The sequence below is a fragment of the Micromys minutus genome, assembly GCF_963924665.1.
Source record: "Micromys minutus genome assembly, chromosome: 2".
NCBI lineage: Eukaryota > Metazoa > Chordata > Mammalia > Rodentia > Muridae > Micromys > Micromys minutus.
The window spans coordinates 67,486,062-67,508,041 of record NC_137971.1 but is presented as its reverse complement, the minus strand read 5'-3'; the positions used below and the strand labels follow the sequence as shown (position 1 = coordinate 67,508,041).

General features: G+C 40.9%; 1 protein-coding gene across 1 annotated transcript in view; it reads left to right on the top strand.

Moving 5' to 3' along the window:
- ACADSB (acyl-CoA dehydrogenase short/branched chain) overlaps positions 1–20,752 on the top strand; it is a 40,004-nt gene extending 19,252 nt beyond the window's left edge. The window contains exons 3-11 of the mRNA XM_080911396.1: positions 1,101–1,201; positions 3,550–3,756; positions 4,983–5,153; positions 6,635–6,760; positions 8,484–8,576; positions 11,212–11,301; positions 15,351–15,488; positions 17,463–17,562; positions 18,223–20,752. Coding sequence (XP_080767522.1) covers positions 1,101–1,201; positions 3,550–3,756; positions 4,983–5,153; positions 6,635–6,760; positions 8,484–8,576; positions 11,212–11,301; positions 15,351–15,488; positions 17,463–17,562; positions 18,223–18,293 — 1,097 coding nt within the window. The 3' untranslated portion in view covers positions 18,294–20,752. The remainder of the gene's footprint in view (positions 1–1,100; positions 1,202–3,549; positions 3,757–4,982; positions 5,154–6,634; positions 6,761–8,483; positions 8,577–11,211; positions 11,302–15,350; positions 15,489–17,462; positions 17,563–18,222) is intronic.
- Positions 20,753–21,980: the final 1,228 nt, after the last annotated feature.

Genomic DNA, 21,980 nt, shown 5'->3' with positions numbered 1-21,980 from the left:
TTGTGGTTGCTCTTTTGGGGGGCTTGCAGGGTGTTTGTTTATTTTTGAAACAGGAGGTTGCTGTGTTGCCCATGACAACCCCCCTGGGCTCAAGTAACCTTCTTGTTTCAGCCTCCAAAGTAGCTGGGATTTAGAGTCATATAAACGGGATTTTTCACATAATTATTTGGGAAAAGTTATATAAAAACGACAGCAGAATAAAAGGCTAGGTTACAAGTTAAGGCTTCCCCATCTCTGTTCCCCAATTCTCCAGCTCTTCGCAGACTAGTTTCATTACTAGTCCCTTCTGTAGACCTGGAGTGAGGACATGACACTAACTATCCTACAGCGCACAGGGAAAGCATCTCCGAAACAAAGGCTTGCCTGCCCAGGACATTCTTAGTACCGAGGAGGAGAAACCTTCCTGTGTGTGGTCATGTGGCTGTTAAAAGGTCCATGTTAGATGGAATGCGCTGGTGTAGAAGTATAAGGTGTAAATAGGTAGACAGTAGGCATCTGGCATCGTGGTGTATGCCTTTAATCACAGGACTCCAAGGCCAGAAGCAGGTGGATCTTTGTGAGTTAAGGTTAGCCTGATCTCATAGTAAGCTCCAGGCCAAACAGGGCTGCACAGTGAAATTCTGTCTCAAAAAATAGCAAAAGAATAAGATGGGGAGGAAGGAAGCAGGGAGAAGGTTTAATGTGTCTTTCGTTGGTTTGTGTAACAGAAGTAACTGACAGGTAGAGCTTCTGGGCGGAGATGTCCAGAAGATTCTGAAGAAAGCTTTCAGGAGGAATTCGGGAGTTTAAAATTAGCTGCCTTTAGGGAGATGAACTCTAAATCCAAGATAGGAGAATAAGGCTCTCATTCTTCATTTTATGCCTTCTATGGTATTTATACTTTTGCTTCAAAGGGAATTATGGGATTGCTTTTTTGTGTAGTTATAGAAGGAAGTTGTAATTTGTATTGCGAAAAACTAAATATAATCATGTGTATTTTAATCTATTGGTTAAAAAAGAAGTTTATCAACAAACTGTTAATGAACTATTTCTTTCTTAACTCAAAAATATCTACCTTACCTACTTAAACATAAACTTACCAGTAATTCTTTTTCCCACAGTTAAAAAATTTGCTCAGGAACAAATTGCTCCTTTGGTTTCAACTATGGATGAAAATTCAAAAATGGAGAAATCAGTGATACAAGGATTATTTCAACAAGGGGTATTTGTTTCTTAATTCTCCTTTTGAACCTTTTGTCATTTAAATTTTTATACAATATATTTTATCATATTTTCCCTCCCCTATCCCTCTCCTGTCTTCCCCTACCTTTCTCTACCCACCCAATTTCATCTTCTCTCTCTCTCTCTCTCTCTCTCTCTCTCTCTCTCTCTCTCTCTCTCAAAAAAAAGAAAATCAAACAAGACCAAAAAATACACAAAAAACATTGAGTTCATTTTGAGTTGGCCAACTAATTTTAAATACACCTTGTCTATTAAAGCACATGCAGACTTTTCAATTGAGGAGTTATGATGATCATAGTGAGTTCCTCATTCCCAATCCATAGTATATGTGTTTCTTCTTGGTTAAGGTCTTAGTTGATTTTATACAGTTAAAGATTTTTAACTGGATTGATGTTTTAGCTTGTCAGTTGTCTTCAAAGGAGGCTTCTAACATCTGGCGGGAAGAAACATGGGACACCAGAGACTAGCAAACTCCGGTGCACAGGGAAGATTAACTAAGAACGGATCGTATCCACTGTGTGGGTTCTTGTGTATGCAGCAGTCTTAGAGCAGAGTTAATGTCTGAGTTCCACACTAACCAGATTTCCAGCTTTGAGATTCACATAGTCCCCGTAGCTCTTGGCACCAAGTAGGACATGTAGAATAGATTAAGATAGAATTAATTTGGCTATGAATAGGGTGTTGTCAGTGTTGGAACTCCCAGGAGAACATCTTAAAAGTCACATGCTGATTCCTAGTATTTCCCTTTAGGCTCAAAGTGTTTTTCTGTTTGTTTGCTTTACTTTTTGTTTTTAAACTAAGTATGTCCAGGAACCAGTCACTCCTATTCAACACCACCTTCCTAATCTTTTCTGTCACCTCATTGAAAAATAACTTTTGGCACCAAGCCAAATAATTTCATTTCTTCTGGTTTTGATGGTTTTTCTAATTTTTTTGTTATCAATGGAATACTTAGGAAAAGGAATCCCATGTGGAGACATATGGGGCCACACAGAAGCCTGGTTGGTAGACAGCGACCTGATGGTTCCTCTCCCAGCCCATGTCTGCTGTCATCATTGGCAGACCCCATCCCCCTGCCATGCTTCTATGAGAATCCTTTGGTGGTCTCACGGCTTGAAAACTGTTCTCCTGGGGTGGTAATTCTTGCACTCAGGGCCATGTGCACTCAACTATCCACCTACATAAACTGTTCTTGCTTATAGTAGCTAAGCTGCCTCCTAATTTTAGTCCCAGTGCTAGTCACCTGCCACATATTTCCAATTAAAGAGTGCCAGTGACCTTTATGGAGGGGCAGCATTGCTAACAATTGCTTTCACTGGGAAATCACTGTCAGTCCCCCTCCCCCGAAGTTCTCAGCCTTCGTGGTTCCGCCTTTCTGTCAGCTACATCTTCAAGCTGAAATATACAGCCATAGCCTTAACTCAGCAGGGATGTTTTAGGCGAGCCTAGAGAGAAATGGAACTTCATCCTTTCTGCTACCAGATGTGGGTCTTTAGCCACTGGAATGTGTCATGTTCCTTTCCTAAAATAAGGACGATTAAACACGGAACAGTACTAAGGACATTTCACATGCCAGACTTAGACATTGAAATCAAATGGCCACCTACAGATGTTGGCCAACATTTAGTGTTGTGTGTCAGCACCTGTGACTTGCTGGGTGTGTCACTCAGACACTACCAGTATTGTCTGCTAGCCAACTTGGACTTCATAAAGTGGCCCAAAGTGGATGGTCGCATAGTTGTTACCTCTGCTGAAAAGGTCACATGAAGACTTGCTGAGAAGACTCTGCCAACTGAGGCTGCAAACACAGACTGGGAACGGGTTACTCTCATGCATTCGCTTACTGCACAAGCCAGCACAGAGAGGCCTGGACTGAAATCCCAAACCAGCTCGTGCTTTCTTAACGAGAAGGGTTCTCAAAGCATACTTAGATCTCTTTATTCTTCAAAACATACTTAGATCTCTTTATTCCGTCCATTTATGCTACAGAGCATTTTGTATCTTTCTTTGTTATCTGAAACCTAATGTGGAAAAAAAGAATCTAGTATAAATTCGTTCTTCTCAAGGGGAAAAAAAAGGAGGGGAGCGGGAGCAAACCAGCAACCAAAAAAACTAGTGTTTTTACAGACCATTGTTTATAGCAAAATAGCTGTATCAAATTAAAATATAAATAAAATTTTAAAATTCAGAATCTATGTGGTGGGCTCTGGCTCTAGCTTGGGTGGTGGTAAAGTGCTTGCTCAGCATAAGGGGCCCCAGGTCATACAGGTTTACAGTTGACTCGTTACACGTTACAGTTTCATCTTTCCTCATCTGTCTCTGCTTTAGCTGATGGGCATTGAAATTGAAGCAAAATATGGAGGAACGGAAGCTTCCTTTTTCTGTTGTGTCCTAGCAATAGAGGAACTAGCTAAAGTAGATGCATCTGTGGCTCTCCTGTGTGACATTCAGAACACAATAATTAACAACCTGTTTAGAAAACATGGTACGGAAGAACAGAAGGCCACCTATTTGCCAAAGCTGGCTACAGAAAAAGTAAGTTGAAATGAGCTGTTGAAATGGGTTGGGTCTAAGGTTCCAGTGTTTTCAGGAGAACAGTAACTGCACTATTGACTTTAATTATCCAAGACCACAATGCAGCACCATCAATCAACCAAGCAGTGCTCGATAAATTATTGCTACCAGAAAAACACATTCTACTTCTCATTTGTCATCTGGAAATTTAGGAAATAATCATCAGACAATTATTTTTAGCCAAGCATGGCAGGGCATACTTGTAATTCTAGTGCTCAGAGGCTGAGGCAGGAAAGCCGCTCATTTGAGACCAGACTAGTCTACATAGCCACTTCCGGGCCAGCCTGGGATGTGTAGTGAGACGCTGTCTACAAACAAAACAAAAACTGCACTTTTTGTCTTGTGTTTTGTTTGGGAGTGGGTTCTGACTGTCCTCTGTAGACCAGTCTGGCCTTGAACTCACGGAGACCTGTCTGCCTGTGTCTCCCTAGTGCTGGGATTAAAGGTGTGTGCCACCACAGCCCAGCAAAACAACTGTACTTTTATCGAAATTCCTTCTCTAGTACCTTTGTTGAGATCATTTTCTACTAGAATTAAATAAATTTAAGCATGGAGGCTTTTTCTTGTCTTGTTTGTTTGTTTTCTACCTTCAAACTTCCAAGCTTCCTGCATCTTTGACTTGAGTTTGAGATGGCTGGAGGCTCTATCTGTGCCAACGTGACGTGGGTGGGGTCTTAATGAAGGTAGACTAGGAAATGCTACACTGTGAGCATGTTTTCCTAAATCTGTATTTTATCTTAGATAAATAGTAAGCGTGCTTTTGATAAAATCATAATTACAATTCTATTTTGTTAAAACATATACTTCTTTTAAATGCAGGATCTCAGTTCATAGCCTTGGCTTGTCTGAACCAGGCTGGCCTGGAACTCAGAGATCTGCCTGCCTTTGCTTCCTGAGTGCTGGGATTATAGGCATAACGTACTGTGCTCAGTGAAAATATAGATTTTTAAAAGCTGCACAGTGCAGTGGCTGGAGGGGGGTAGAGTGCGGGAGCTGGAAGAAAGCAAATTCTGAGTTCAAGGTCAGCCTGATCTATAGAGTGAGTTCCTAGGGCAGCCAGCTTTATACAGAGAAACTCTGCCATGGAGAGGAAAAAAACCCCACAAACCCACAAATTTCCAATTTTTTTTCCCTATGACTTGCTAATATAAAGGACAGACACAATAACTTTTCTCTCACATCTCTAGTTAGGGAGCTTTTGCCTCTCTGAAGCTGGAGCTGGTAGCGACTCTTTTGCTATGAAAACAAGGGCTGATAAAAGCGGAAATTACTACATCATCAATGGGTCTAAGATGTGGATTAGCAATGCTGAACATGCAGATCTCTTCCTGGTTTTCGCAAATGTAGACCCCACCTCTGTAAGTATAAAGAAAATCTTTTCTTCTTTTTTCCTTTTCTTCCTTTTTTCCTTTCTAGGATTAGTTTTAAGCATCTCATTCTGTGAGAGTTGAAGGAACATTTTTTTACTCTTATTCATTTAAAGCTGTTGACATAGATATTAATTACACAGGGGACCTTTTATTACTTCCCTCCTAATACCCTAATCTCTAATTGGGTAGAACTTTAATTTTCTTGTATAATAATAAAGGATTTAAGTACTTGTAGAATACATTACTTTTAAGAATATTGAGAAATATTTAAGAGTATTTTATTCAGATGGAAGAAAATCATACAGCAAAATGGTATGTTTTATTTTCTTTCCTGGTGTGTTTGAGAATATTGAATTTAAGGCATGAGGGTCTCATGATCATATACTTATAAAACTAATTTCAACACTAACTGTGGGGTGTAGAAAAGTACAAGAAGTAGTAAGATTCCTCTCTGGGTGGCCCTGGCTGCCCTAGAACTCTCTATGTAGAGCAGGCTGGCCTCAAACTCATTGAGATCCACCTGCCTCAGCTTCCAAGAGCTGAGGTGCCCCTGAAGACTGCACCACCTGGCATAGGTTCTCCTTTAGTAACTAATGTCCTCTAATTATTCTGCTTCTGCAGTGCACATGTTGAAACCCAGAGTCCTTTGGTGGGGACTGTTCATGTCAGCTTTCTTTGCTTATTGCACATGTGTGCACGTGTGTGTGTTTGTGTAGATGCGGATGCATCTGTGAGGGAACCACAAGTCAAACTCTGCTTCTCAGGAACTGGCCACTTTCATTTTAAAGATTTTTTAAAATTAAATTAGAGCTATGTGTATATGTATTTGTCTGTGGAAGGGTATGTATCCTGGGTACAAGGTCTGTGGAGGCCAGAAGGTGTCAGATCTGCTGCAGCTGGAGCCAAATTTGAATCTTCTGTAAGAGCAGTGCACGGTCTTAACTACTGATCCCTCCCAAGCCCCGCAGCTCTTTTTGAGGCAAGGTCACTCACCTGGGCAGCAAGCCCCAAGGATTCACTGTCCCTGCCTCCCTAGCACTGGTGTTACAGCGCATGCCACGGTGCTCAGCTTACGTGCAGGTACTTAGGATCCAGCAGGCATCCTCGAGTTCACAAAGCAGCACTAAACCAGCTGAGCCATCTCTCCAGCCCAAAACTTTCTTTCCACTCTTTATGTTTTTTAATTTTTATTTTATGTGTGTGAGTATTTTCTCTGCATGTATGTCTGTGAACCACATGCACGTCTGATGCTCATGGAAGCCAGAAGAGGGAGCTAAATCCCATGAAACTAGAGTTACAGACCATGTAAACCACAATGTGGGTCCTAGGGAGCAAACTCTGGTCCTCTAGAAGAGCAACTGAGCATCTCTTCAGCCCCTTAGCTTTCTTACATTGAACTCTTTGTAAACAGGGATTTTAATCACATTTTACTTTTTCTTTTTTCTTTCTTTCTTCTTTTTTTTTTAAAGGGATACAGAGGCATCACCTGCTTCTTAGTAGACCGAGATACAGAAGGTTTTCAGATAGGAAAACGAGAAAACAAAATGGGGATCAGAGCTTCTTCCACTTGTCAGTTAACATTTGAAAATGTCAAGGTAGGTATTCTAGAATATTCCATAAAAGATGAATGAGAAGTCAGCCTTACATAGAACTATGGGAATATAAAGGGATTGTCAAAGCAGAAAATGGTGTAAGTGCACAGAGGAGTTCTTGGTGAAGCTAGTCAGTAGTTAAGCCCTGACTAAGAGCATCTTTCACAAGACCTGAGGCCCCTTTCTCAGGAAAACTTTTCTGTCCAACCTCTGACCTGGAAAGCAAATGCAAGACGTTAACCCTAATTATTATTATTATTATTATTATTTACATACTTCTGAAACATTTATACTTTATAAGCTTGGCATTTGTGAACCTACCCCTGCTGGGAGAAGGAATTCTGAGGTTGGTACACCAATGGCCACAAGATGGAGATGTTGCTCAGTAAGTGGAAAGCAGCCAGGCTGCACTCCACAGATCTTCCTCAGGATGCTGGAGCTGAGCTGCAGCCTAGCTGGGGCTCAGATGTTCCACTGCTCTGCATCTTTGTGGGCAGCTGTGTCTGGAGGTACTGAGATATCTTCACAGATAGCTTTGGGCCTCACTCCTTCCTCCTTTCCCTTATCCTGTTCTTTCCTCCTGCTCTCCCTCGTTTGTTCCTAGTTGTGATTATTGAGGATATTTTGCTGTATGTATATGAAGGTTGTTTTGCATGTGTGTGATGTGTGTGTATGTGTATATGCATGTGCTTGTGTGTGGGTGTGAACCATATGTGTGCCTAGTGCCCTTGGAGACCAGGAAGGAGTGTAGGATCCCCTGGAATTGGAATCACAGATGATTGTGAGTAGCCGTGTGGGTGCTGGGTAGAGAACCTGGATCCTTGGAAGAGCAGCAAATCCTCTTAGCCACTGAGCCATCCCTCCACTTCTAGTATTAACTTTATATATTATAAGGAAAGATTATAGCTTGTTTCTCCTTCTCTCCTACTTACTGAATGGGAGAGTGCACACACACACACACACACACACACACACACACACACACACACACACCACACACCTCAGTAGACTTTCCTAAAAATGAATCATCTCAACAGAAGAGCAGTTTATTACTTTTGCTTTTGAAAATACTTCATGTTTTTGAGTTTCTAATGATTATCTCAACATAATTAACATACAAATGAGAATTGGAAGCAACTTGCTACTCATATATGTTATAGACAAATTATGTAAAATTCCCTTTTTCTAAATGTATTCATGCATTACTTAGATTGTACTTAGGCTCAGGAGGATGCAAAAGTGAGCAGCACAAACTTGGGAGGATAGTGAGGGGCAGGCAGATGTCAGCAGGCAGCCAGACGGACGGTTTGCTTTGTCTGGTTTTCCTTGTTTTATTTATTTAATTTTCTGTGTATGCATGTTTTGCCTAAATGTGTGCATGTGTGCCACCTATGTTCCTGTTGCCTGCAGAAGTGAGAAGAGGATGCCAGATCCCTTGACTGGAGATAAGGATGGTTGTGATCAGTCATGTAGAGTGCTAGGAGTTGGAACTGGGTCCTTTAGAAAAACAAGTGCTTTTCTCATTGATGTTTACTCAATCCCACAATAGAGTAAGGTCACACAAATTGAGGATAAAGATGTGTGTGTGTGTGTGTGTGTGTGTGTGTGTGTGTGTATACATATATATATTCAAGTATGTATGTGTAATTACATGTTATGTATATTTAAAATAAAAACATATGATATAAATCTCAATTTGGAAGTAAGCATACATTTGTATTTTCAGGTTCCAGAAACCAGTGTTTTGGGGAAAATTGGGCAGGGGTATAAATATGCCATAGGAAGCCTTAATGAAGGCAGAATTGGAATTGCTGCACAGGTAAGACACAGCTTAGCTCTTTCACATACTGAGCCAATTAAGATAAAAATGAAAGAAGACAATTGTCTGGAAGCTTTTGAACACAAGGTGGCACCTGGTTCTTGCATGAGGGACAAGATGGCTTCAGATTATTTCTCTCCAACACTACTTTGGTCAATTATGTAAGTGCCCAGAAGATCAAACAATGGCTTAGTAATAGCTGTTTTCTGCTTTGAGAACATTAAAGTATTATCTAATAGACCAGTAACTTCCAAATATATTACATACTAAATAATGCCATCTGTTTTTTAGTTAGCCTTCAAAACCTGAAATTCATTCTTTTAGAACTTTTTAAAATTAAAAACACTCATTCTGTTATATAAGTATGTAAATTCTATTATGAAGTATCCATATATTTATACATATATTCTATTACATAAGGACCCATACATATATGTATATATACACACATACATTCTATTATGTATAGTTCTATACATGTGTATACACACATATAACCCTAATCTCACCCCTTAATATATATTATATCATACATATATATGTGAGTACGTGGGTGTATGTAATTCTGGTTACTCCCTTTCCACTCTTTCTCTCATTTCCTTCCCATCCTTAGCAATACCATACCCCCCAATCCTACCAGATTGAGTTTTGTAACTACTAGCTGTTTAGTGATCCTTTTAGTCAGTATCTAAGATTTACTAAAAGCTTTTAGATTTTGATATAAATTATATCTGTTAACTGTTAAAATAGTTAAATGTTGAGTTATTTCTTCACATTTTTTTCCTGCTCTTCTTTACTACATTCACAAAATGGGCCCCTTGGCCCCGAGGGGAAAGTTTCTGAGGATTGAATCTAGAACCCTAAACATGCTGAATATCTGTTCTACCCCTGAGCTATACCCTCACCCTAACAAACTATTCTTAGACCAAAGTTCAATTTCGGTTGCTAACAAAGCTCAAAGAACACTGTCATACCTGTACTTTTAAAGGTTTTCTTGTATAACTTCACTGGATACAGCAATAAAACTCCAGTATGAAGTCATGGTCTCTAGATATACAGAATATAGATGTTTTGACCATGAAGTATATGACATGGGTTTTATTCCAATTACTCCACATTATCTTATAACCCAGTAAAATGTTAAGAGCAGGTACGTATGAGTCTCAGTGGTTGCTTGCAGATGAAAAGGTACATGTAACAGTGAACTGGAGTCACTGTTCTTTTTTACTGTTCAAAATTGAAGCACTGTACCAAGATGGAAATGCATGTTTTCATTCACAGTGGATAATTTCAATATTTAAGTCAGTGGTCTTGGCACATGCCTGTGATCCCAAAGACTTGAGGTAGAAGGGTTGAGAGTTTGAAGATAAACATAGAAAGTTCAAAGCCAGTGTGTGTGTGTGTGCATAGCAAATCCTACCTTAAAAACAAAGTCAGGAACTAGAAGGATAACTCAGCAGTCAAGAGCACTGGCTGCCCTACTGGAGAACCCAGGTTTGATTCCCAGCATCCACGTGGTGGCTCACAGCCAGCTGTAACTCCAGTCTCAGGGGCCCCAGTGCTCTCTTTTGTCTCTGGAAGACCTACATGCACATATTACACAGACGTACATGCAGGCAAAACACTCAGACATATTAGAAAATAATGAAAAGAAAAAATCTAATAGCCAAAATCAATCTTCATATTAGTAGAGGCTTTCATGCTAGAAGATGACATAATCTGTAACCACCAAAACTTGCTGCCTCATTTTAACTTGGGGTTTGTGGAGGCATTGTCCCCTTAATTTTGGATACAATCTTCTGTTCTCTAGAGAATACTAAATAAAGGTTAAAAGAAAATGTGAATGAACACTAATGAAATATTGATGTTTGTGAGCATTTCCCCCCAAAGCTTTAACTATTGATTTTTTTCTTTTTCTTTTTTTAAACCTACATAGTTTGACATAATTAGATAGTGATTTACTAGCTACCTAATGTTGAAGTTTAAAAACTATTTTTAAGCTCAGATCGTTCAATAGTTATAGAAATTGGTTAGCAATGAGACAGTTCAGCTAAACTTGTTACCACATTTTGACTTTATCTTCAAGTGTGAAAATGAGTGTTTTTACCAGACTCTCTGCAGTTGTCTGAGTCCCAGGGACGTCACCCAGGGAGGTTTGTAAAACATCGATGCCTAGGCCACACTCCTTCACCCCCTTCCTCCCACTCATGGTACAGTGCTTGTCTAGCACGGTTGGCACCATGGGTTACCCCCTTGGTACTTCAGAAAGCAAGACAAACAAAGCAAAGCTTTGACAGAGTCTGTAGTCTTGAGTCCATTGCTCTATGCCTGGAGAACTGGAGCTTAATGAAGAAGACTTCTGGCCAGCATCCTGGTCACATAACTGTAGCCAGAATTTGCTAGAATTAAATGCACTTACTCCTGCATAGACGAAAGAGTCCACATTGTCTCCACATAATGAGATACCCTGGGCAAAGGTATGTAGTGTGCCCAACGCACCTGCCAGCTCTGTGTCCCCTCCTTGCTTCACCCCCACTCTGCCTGCCTTGGAATGTGCTATTTGGGTAACTAAAGGCATAAACTTGTAACAAAATACATTTTGATCTTTTGGTTTCTCTCTCTCTTCTTTAAACAGATGCTAGGACTAGCCCAAGGCTGCTTTGACTACACTATTCCATACGTTAAAGAAAGGATGCAGTTTGGCAAACGAATATTTGATTTTCAGGTATATAATTAAACTTTCTGTTATCTTGGACTTTTCCCCTTCCTGTGTTAAAAGCTATGAATGGAGTCCCCCAAGGATGTTTTATTGGGGAGAGAAATAGGTCTCATGGGATAAGCTTGTGGCCACCCTAATCCTTTCTAAGGACAGAACCATAGGTCTTGAGGCCAGCTGTTTTGTGTTTGGGATGCTCTGGTGGGCACTGGACAGTTGTTTCTTCACCGCCTCAGAAGTCCAACACCTCCTGGCTTCACACCTCACTATTCTGTATACAGGTTCATATGACTTTATCTGAAATGCCTGGCACTAAAAATATTTGAGACTTTGGATGTTTGCAGAGTTTGGGGCATTTTTGTGGACATGGTAAGCGAGCCTGGGGATGTGAGATAAATCTAAACAAACTTTATTTACATTCTTTATATGCTCTACATGTAGCTCCGAGACAATTTTATACAATACTTCTAATAATTTTATATATGAACCAGAATGTCACAGGTTGAACTTTCTACTTGTGGCACCATCTTGATACTTTAAAAGCTTTAGATTTTGGAAGTTTTGGATTTCGGGTTTTCAGATTAGGAATGCTTACCCAGTAGTAGCCGTAGCCGTAGCTCCTGTGTGATCTCCATCCTACACAGGAAAACTGGGGCACATAGAAGATGGGCTCCCAAAGACATGTAGTCGGTTTGTTGTTTTTCATTTTAGTATACTAGAGTACTGTGTCAAGGTCAGCTTCCAGCAAGAAGGACAATCAGTGAGACAGGAGGCTTTTGATTTTCCCTGTAAGCTAGGGATTAGTGTTTCTTTATGTATGCACATGGTCAGTTAAACTACTAAGTATAGCAGTGGTTGCATTTTTAGAGACTGTTGGGGTGTCTGATTTTTTTAGGCAAAAATTTAATATTAAGAAATTTGTTCATGCCAGGAATGGTGGTACGTTCTTTAATCCCATCCCTCAGGAAGCAGAGGCAGGTAGATCTCTGTGAGTTTAAAGCCAGCCTGGTCTACACAGTGAGTTCTCTAGACTTCAGAGCTTTAAGGACAGGCGTAGGCAGTTCATCCTTACAGCTCTCAGTTCTTTCTTCAGCATAGATCAGAGCATGGCCTCCATACAATGCCTTCTATTTACAGGACGCTCAGGGGACTTACATCTTGCTATTATGAGTTATTTTGTTGTTTTGTGTTGCCTTGGTTTTTTTTTTTTTTTTTTTTTTTTTGAGATTTGTTTGTTTTGTTTTTCATGGGAAGAGGCATACCACTGTTATCTTTCTGCTTCCCATGGTAGTTCATGTGGTCATTGAATAAACTGCTGTTACACTATGGTAACAAGCTTAATTGGCACAAGGTATTTTATTTTTAAAAGGGGATTGGAATCTCTGAATTCTGCACAAAAATCCATCAGAACCTATATAATGATATTGGCATAAAACAGGCAAATTGACTGATAGGCAAAGACAGAAAGGCCAGAAACAGACACATTCATGTTTACACACTGGTACACGGTGGATACAACCTTGTAGGCCACAAGTGAGAGTACTCTCTCCGTGTGGGGAAAAAATGAAATTATCTTTGCTTCTTACAGCAGATAGAACTGAGATACAGCAAAGAAACCATGTAAAAGGCAAGTCTAAATTTTTAGAAGGAAGTAGGAGACTGTGTTTATAACATTCAGGTAAGAAGGGATTTCATAAATGAAATAAAGAAAAGACTAACATAAAGGAAAAGAATTAGTGAATTTTCAGGACCAGCCTTAACTGCATAGTAAGTAGGAAGCTAGCCAGCAGCCAGGACAGTATACCAAGAAATTATCTCAAGAAGAAAAAAAAGGAAAAGAAGAGATAGGAAAGAGGAAAAGAAAGAAGAAACTATAAGCAGAAAATTTGTCTACCAAATTTATTTTCTTCAAAAAAAATTTTCTAAGTGGGAGGGGCTAGAGGATAGCTTTCAGGGAGATCGCCTGCCTAGACTGTAGCATAAGGCCCTGAGTTCAGTGCCCACAACACAAAAAGAGATGGTATGAGGGAAAGACATGTCATAGCAGGGGGATATTTGCTCTACATAGGCTTGCAGGTAGTCCATTGTCAGGATGCGTCATAACTGACATGTCTACGATAACCTTTATGCACATCAAAATAGTGTAAATACTAAACATCACAGACGGACCCCCTCTGCTTGAGTTTTTACTCCTTTCATTTGGAAAAGCTTTTCATTAGTGGGATTATTAAATAGTCGCTTTAATTGAGACTGTCTTAATTTTCATCACATATTACTGAAATTATTTAATTGGCTACTATTGTTAGACTCAAATCATGAAGACAAGGAATTCTGGCTACCGTGTTTAGTGCTGTGCCTGCCTCCCATTGCTCAACACAGAATAAGCATATAGTGAATGCTTGAATGGTAGATAGGTTAGATATGAGAAACGTTACAGTCCGTAGTAAACATTGAGGCTATATTTCTAGAAAATTGGGCTTTGGAGGTTTACTTTTTGTTTTTGTTTTTTAAGATTTTACTTATTTTAAGTATGTGAATACACTGTAGCCATCTTCAGACACACCAGAAGAAGGCACCAGATTCCATTACAGATGGTGGTGAGCCACCATGTGGTTGCTGGGATTTGAACTCAGGACCTCTGGAAGAACAGTCAGTACTCTTAACCGCTGAGCCACCTCTCCAGCCCTCCCCCCCTTTTGTCATTATCTTATTTATTTATATCCTGATCATAGCCCCCCTCTCCTCTCCTCCCAGTCCAATGCGCCCACCCCTTACCACTTTCCTCCCTCCCCTTCTCCTCAGAGAAGAGGACACACTCTTCCCCCTTACCAGCCTGCCCTGGCACATCAAGTCTCATCAAGACTAAGCGTATCCTCTCCCACTGAGACCAGATAAGGCAGCCAGGCTAGGGGAAAGGGATCCAGACACAGCCCCTACTTTAAATGTTGGGGGACCCATATGAAGACCAAACTGCATATCTGTTATATATGTGTAGGGAGCCTAAGTCTAGCCCATGCATACTCCTTGGTTGGTGGCTCAGTCTCTCCATGGGCCCCCATCTTTCTAAAGACAGGGTCTCAGTGTGTAGCCCAGGCTAAACATGAACTGGCAGCGGTCCCTCTTGTTTTTGGGTCCAAATACTGGAATTACAAGTATATTTCCTTTCATGCCTGAACCAAAGGTTAGCAGACTGTTTATCACCACCACAGTTTACATTCATATTCTCACCGACACATTTTATTTATTGGCAGGCACTTAGAGGTACCTCATCACTACATAAAAATTTCAGGGTGGCAGTAATTTTTTAATATGCCTTTGAAAGTTATTCTTTAGAATTAGAGTAAACGGGAGCTGGGGATATGGTTTAGGACTTGCTGGACAAGCCTGAAGCCCTGAGCTCCAGTAAGCACTTAATGAAGACGACACTGGAGAAAGGACAGGCGTCACATCCCAGAGACTCACTAGCCAGCAGCCAGAGGGTGAGCACCAGGCTCACTGAGACCCCTGTCTCCAGGACTGAAGGAGAGGGGCACAGAGGAAGGCTATACAGCTGTTGCCTATTGAACAGTGGCGTAGACTCACATTAATAAAGTTGGTTGGAGGAAGAAAATTGGTGCTTCAAATATTCTTTTATTACTTTCCAGCTAGCAACTTTTAATGTGTTGGGGTCATGTTCAAAATTAAAATTTTCTTAATTCAATCAAGCAAAGAACATTTGAAAGTTTTGTTCTATTGGGATTTAGTATTAGCCCACTTTTTATCATAAACAGTTGAAAGTAATTACGAAATGTAAGAGTCAAAAGTTTTAAAGCCTGACATTTTTATGGTGCTATTTAAAATCTTAACAAACTATGAAAGATTTTATGAGTTTTGAAAATATTCAAGAAAGAATCCATAAAACCTGTAGCCTATTATTATTTCACTTTAGATTTCAGATTTAAGGTGTTTAAAAGGACTGGATTTGGATTTCTTTGGGGAGGTATTTTGAGTCCGCAGGTGTTAGAAGTAAACTGAGTATTGCAGACTGTCATTTTCTAACCTGGGTCTGAATGTTACAGGGGCTCCAACACCAAGTGGCTCAGGTGGCCACCCAGCTGGAAGCCGCACGGTTGCTGACGTACAACGCTGCCAGGCTCGTGGAGGCCGGGAGGCCATTTATAAAAGAAGCATCTATGGCCAAGTACTATGCATCAGAGGTGATCTAGAAGGGGCCGCCAGCCTGCTTCTTTTAACAATGTCGATTAGGCTTAGGTTACCCTCCAAAGAAAGGGAACGTGCACTTCCCACTCCCTGCAGTAGAAGAGTGTCACTGCCGTGGGAAGATGTGTCACTTCAGTGGTGTCTCCGTGTTCTCATGAACAGCCAGTTCAGGTTGAAGCACAGCACATCACGTCCACAGAGGCCTCCTCTGAGTGACGGCTTCAAGCCCTGGTTCCAAGCTGGGGTACAATGAGTACATGGAGGATATGTTCATGACAGGACCACGTGAGACTTAAAGCACCCAGAAAACATGACCTACATGTGTAATATCTTCTACTCAGATATCTCCATTCTCTGTGTACACATGGAACTATGAAGAGAGTTGACCCACATTATGGGGAGGCGTCTCCCAATTCTTGACACTGTCTAAGGTTTTGATTTAGGATGAGCCAGCCTTTGATATTCTGCAGATGGGATGAGCTGCTTCCAAAGCTTTCCTGTGGTACTTATAGCCCATGGGCTACAGGCTGGATACACCGACTTATACTCACTTAACCCTTACAGCTCTAAAATGAGAGACCACCATGAACTGGGGTCAGTCTAAGAAGAAACTGGAAGGGCAGGCTGCTCTTGGAAGAAGACAGGCAGTTTGGCAATTGTAATGGGCTCTCAAGGATGTCCAAAGAAAGCCTAAATTCTAGTCTCTCTCTCTCTCTCTCTCTCTCTCTCTCTCTCTCTCTCTCTCTCTCTCTCTCTCCCTCTCTTTCTATATCTTCTCTGCCACCTAACTGTCCAGGCTATATCATTTCTTAGCCAAACACAGCTGCTTTCGTGGTCCTTATTACTGTCCTCAGTCCAATCCTGCTGGTTTTTTGGTGGCCAGGATGTGACTTCTCACAGTAAATGGCACAATATTCATATTATTTTCTCTATAGTAAGCAAATTCCCCAAAATGTAGTGATTTGAAATATGCAGTTTTATCAGCTGCCACTTTGGGAGGTCAGAAGTCTGAAATTGGCTTTACAGATATCAAATAAAGATGTCCGTAGAACAGGCTTTCTGGAGGCTCCAGGGAAGAACCTTCCAGCTCCCAAGGGCTGTTCACATATTTGACCCACATCCCTTTGTCCATCTTCACAGCCAGCAATGTAGCCAAAGATCGGTCTCTCCCTCCCTCCCTCCCTCCCTCCTTCCCTCCCTCCCTCCCTCCTGTTGCTGGAGTCAGCTTGCCTTCAGGGACTAGCTCTCCAGCATCCTTCCTCTTTTATAAGCATTTTTGGGATTACATACTCATCTCAATAATCCAGGATAATTTTCTTATCTCAAGTCCTTAGCTTAGTCCCAGCCGCAAAGCCCCTCTGTTGTTAGGTTAGATAACGCATCCAGTTTCTGGGAATTAGGCTCTCTCTGGACATCCTTGAGGAGCCACTACAGTAGTCACACTGCTTGTCCTCCTCCCAGGGCCATCCCACCCCTCCAGTGTCTTCTCTCTCACTCTGACCCTAGTCTCACTCGTCCCTGAGGCCAATGGGCCCCTGCTCTGTTTGGAGTTTCTATACATGTGTTGTTACTCAGCCTGTGATGCCCCTAACTGGCACTGTAGTTCTCAAACACAAACAAAACACTGTTGTGTGTTTCCTCACAACAGTTTTCCTGGCAAGCTCCTCTTCTCCCTGCAGCTTATAAAATCTGTGTCAAGTGGTATACTGTCTGTCTCTAAATGACCACAAGGACCGAAGGGGTAGTGTCTGTCTTCCCCCACATGCTCCCTGTTGGCAAGCATGTGAATATGAACAAGTCTGGTTTCTTTTTCAAATTAAAAAAAAAAAAAAGTTCTGTGATTTAATGGGGAATTCTAGAGAAATAACTTCAACCCTTCCACTTGCTAACAGTGAATGTGTGCAAAAATGTCACTCCAAGGCTTGTCTTGCGCAAGCTCCAGTCTATAACCTGCTCCTTGCCTTTGGTAGGTCGCTGGGCTAACAACAAGTAAGTGCATTGAGTGGATGGGAGGGGTCGGCTACACCAAAGATTACCCTGTGGAGAAATTCTTCCGTGATGCAAAGATCGGTGAGCAGACTTTCCATGTTCTCTTGTTTTATTTGCCACTGTGGGTATTTGGGCTATTGTGTTTGTCGATTTTATATTACTGGTACTTAGGTACAAGCATTTTAATCTCTACAGAATGTTTATTGACTTTTCTTTGTGGCTGGATTTCTTCCTTCTTCCTATCAGAAAAATGAATTTATATTTCTAAAAACATCAAATTGACTCTTAAAATGCCTCAGTAGACCTTTTAAGAGAACTGCGACAAAATGCACTATCTTCATTTTCCTGTTACTGGAGTTGTTGGTATTTACCATTCCTGGAGTCTAATACTGCTCTTTGAAGTATGGTTCTAATTTCAGAAGGCAGCTGCCTAATCATGCCTGAGTGCTCCAGTGCTCCACCAGCAGCGAGGAGAGCAAATGGCAGGCCTGAAAGCTGCCTGGTCCTTAGAAGCAGCTGGGCTTGCTCACTGATGCTCTAAGAGCCCAATCCCCAACTGTTCAAAGCTGGTTTTAGTGAGCCGCAGATCAAATGGAAAACTGTTACCTGGTCAGAATCACTTTGGGAACAGAATTCTGTACCTCAGAGCAAATGTAGGGTTGTCTTTGGGACTCATTTCTGTGTGGCTCTCTTTAGCTGTGAGTACACTCCTAAGTGTCCTGTTTTTCCCTTTTGTTTAAGGTACAATATATGAAGGTGCTTCCAACATCCAGCTGAACACCATTGCAAAGCACATCGATGCGGAATACTGACATCTTCAGGATGGGCCCTCTCTGGCGTCAACCGCTGTGCCTTGCTGAGTAGTCTGAGAGCAGCGCTGTGTTTCATGGGAAGCCCCTTGTCCTGGACTCAGGCTGGGGTTTTGTTCCTCTCCCTTTCCAGTCTACTCTGAAGCCATTCTAAGCTTCTGAACACATTTACATTTCTCATCCTGCTTTCAGAGCACACAAGTGTCGCTACACCAGCGTTTGGGAAGAAGAACCACTTGAAGCATTGGTATCCTGACAGTAACTTTATATTCCCACTAAATCTTTGTACTGTGGTACGAGCCAGAGGAACATTTGTTTCAGCTGGCAATTTTTACTCAATATTTTAGAGATCCAGTGTTCCTAAACAAGGTAGACACTGATAAAATTTATTTGGAAAAATCTAGAACTCTTAGTTCTAAATATCAAAGAAATTTCTACAATTAAACTATATGAAAGATATATTATGTGGTGGCTTTTAGCAGCTCATTTTAAAAACATGTCCCTGTATTCATTTGCAACTATAAAGTTTAAATAATTTGGCCTAATCATCTGAAAATTATTAGATCATGCACTATTTTTCAGTAGTATGATTTATTTCTATATTTTAGTTGAGTATTTTTCCCTCAGACTTGGTTATTAGACTTTATCCTAAATAGTAATTAATTGAGAAATTTAATTTTTGATTTAAAAAATTGATTCTGAAGAGAAATATGCCCCCATAAGGAAATAATATCACAGTCTCATAAGGAATGGGGAACAGAGACTAGGTAGTCTGAAAAGACACATTCAGTATAAATATATATATGTAGTCATTTATATAGTTTATTAAATAATTTTATATTTGTGAAGACAAAGATTTATGTTTTACAATGTAAATGAAAAACAGGCAAAGCCTAATCAGATATCCAGCTGGTGAAGCCATTGATCATTGTTAGGAATTTACAGTCAGGAGAAGACCCTCTAGTTGCAGTCCCCGAGTCCTCTGGAGAGAGAAGTAGACAGCAGACAAATGAGTTTCACATTTCCAGAAGAAACATCACAAGTTAGACGTGAAAAATGCACATGGCTCATGCAGTTGCTGAAAATAATCATTACTTTTAGCTAGAGAGTATTTCAGTGCTTTCTAAAAGGATAATGTTTATTAAGAAAACTTGACATTTTCTAGGTAATTTTGCTTTGCACAGTCATGTTTATTGAGCTAAATTAATTTCCACAATGCAAATCATAGTTAAATATGCAAGGTTGTGTAAATACAGTTGAGATAGGAATTACATTAAAGCAGTAGGAAGAAATAGAACAAATTTAGACCTTGAATCCAAAAAGATAAAGTCTGCTCGACTTTCAAATGGGAGAAATGATGAAAACCCCTCACCCAGTCTTTCAGAACAGACAGATGTGGGGATAAGAAAGCCAGGGGGATGCAGTGCCCTGACTTCTGTGATGGTGTGAAGGAGGCAGGCTTTCGGATGATGCACTGGGAGTCAATATGAGTAAACAGAGTCCTACCTTCCATCTCTTGAGTTAGGAACCCAGGAAAGGGTGATGACTGCCATGTCTAACTCATCATCAGCAGAGACTGTCCATTACCTATTTGGACTTGAAATGTGTCCGTAGTGTTCTAATTCTGTGTGTACATTCTGCACATATTCACAAAGGATGGTTAACATGCATTAGTTACTAGTGTGACTAACATAGGAACTCCATGGCTTCTCTCAATGAACCCTTGTATTGTTTCACCAAAGAGGATCTCTGGGGTCTACTGATTTCTTCTGATTTCTATGACTCTGTAATCTGTCATGAAACCTTGTCCTGGAGTTTGTGTGGTAAGGAACCACATGCTGCTTGTTAATCTGAGGATTGAGATGACAAGGAGCACAGGAGATAAAGAACTTACCTGGGATATGCAGGTGGAATTGGTTGCCAAATTTGCATTGTTAGAAAGACCGAAGACAACCATAAAGGCAGCTCTGTTGTGTTAAACTGAAAGACTCCTAACCAAGGCTGCTTTCTCAGATCATCTATCCAAGGACAAAGACAAGAATTCAGATGGACTGGCTCAAATTCAGTGTTCTTTCCACTACTAAACATGATCGTTGTTTGACAGATCTTGAATTTTGTCCTTGTTTTACTTTGTTGATTTATTTCAACTTTAACTGATAAGTAATGAGTGTCATACTAATGTTGCGGTTGATTGGTCACATGCTAGAGGCTCTTGGGCTAGCCCAGATGTCCCGTCTGAAGATGGCTGTGTGAGATCATTTTGCGTCACTGTTATGCTGTTTTATAAGAAACACTCCACAGGGTACTTATGCTCGTGTGTCATAAAGTAAAGCTTTGTTTTAATGGTATATATGAAATTTTGTTCATTGTTACAATCAGTGTTCTGTGGGGGAATGAAAAGGTAAAGAACTAAATTAACTGGAGATTCTTGCTGCTAGAATAAAGCGAAGCTGTCAAGCATATGGACAAAGAGTGAATGTGGTCTTTTTGAAAGGCAGGAAAGGTGGGCAACTTTGTCCACCTTGCCAATAGCTCTTTTCTCAGGTAAGCCAGTTTTATTCATTTTCAGAGAATAGGCTTTGTCATATAGACCAAGTTTGAACTCATGATGCTAACATGATGCTAAAAACCCACCCCACCCCAGAGGATTCTGTGTTCGTGGCAGTGTTGGCAGCTCTCAAGCAGAGAGGTCACTGCTTTTGAGTATATCCTCCCAGCAGATACATGTGTGTGCATGTGTGTTAAAGAATTAACCTTTTAATTCAGAGATACACCACAGTACAGAGCCACAAGAGATTCTGGCTTGTTCTGGATTCCTTCATCAGTTTAAAATTATCTAGACATTGATAAGAAGTTGTTCACTCAGAAATATGTTTCTGTGGCTGTTCTATCCAAGATATTGTGATTTTTGAGCCACCATTACCACAGTAAGTATCCCCTTATTTAGGCTGTGCCTACCCAAATTTAGGGTGTTTCCACCTTATTTGGGGAGAGCCCACCTTCATTTAGGTTGTGTTCAAATGAGAAGGCCAGAAAGATGGGTCAGCAGTTAGAAATACTTTTTGCTCTTGCAAAGGACCTAAATTTGGTTTTCAGCACCCCAGTGGTGGCTCACCTTGGTAACTCCAGCTCCCTGGATCCAGTGTTCTCACCTGCCTTCCACCTCTCACCTCTCACCTCTCACCTCTCACCTTCCACCTCTCACCTCTCACCTCTCACCTTCCACCTCTCACCTCTCACCTCTCACCTCTCACCTTCCACCTCTCACCTCTCACCTTCCACCTCTCACCTCTCACCTTCCACCTCTCACCTTCCACCTCTCACCTTCCACCTCTCACCTTCCACCTCTCACCTCCCACCTTCCACCTCTCACCTCCCACCTTCCACCTCTCACCTGCCTTCTACCTCTCACCTGCCTTTCACCTCTCACCTGCCTTCCACCTCTCACCTGCCTTTCACCTCTCACCTTCCACCTCTCACCTCTCACCTCCCGCCTCTCACCTGCCTTCCACAGGCATCAGCCACTCACACATCTGCAAACAAAACTCATACCCATAAAAGTAAATGAATCTTTTTAATGCTTACTCCAATGAGGTAAAAGAAAATGTTAAATCCTAGATACATGAAGTTGGAAATATTTAAAACAAGAAAAGAAAGTTGGAATATATGGGAAAAGACTGCAAATGCTAT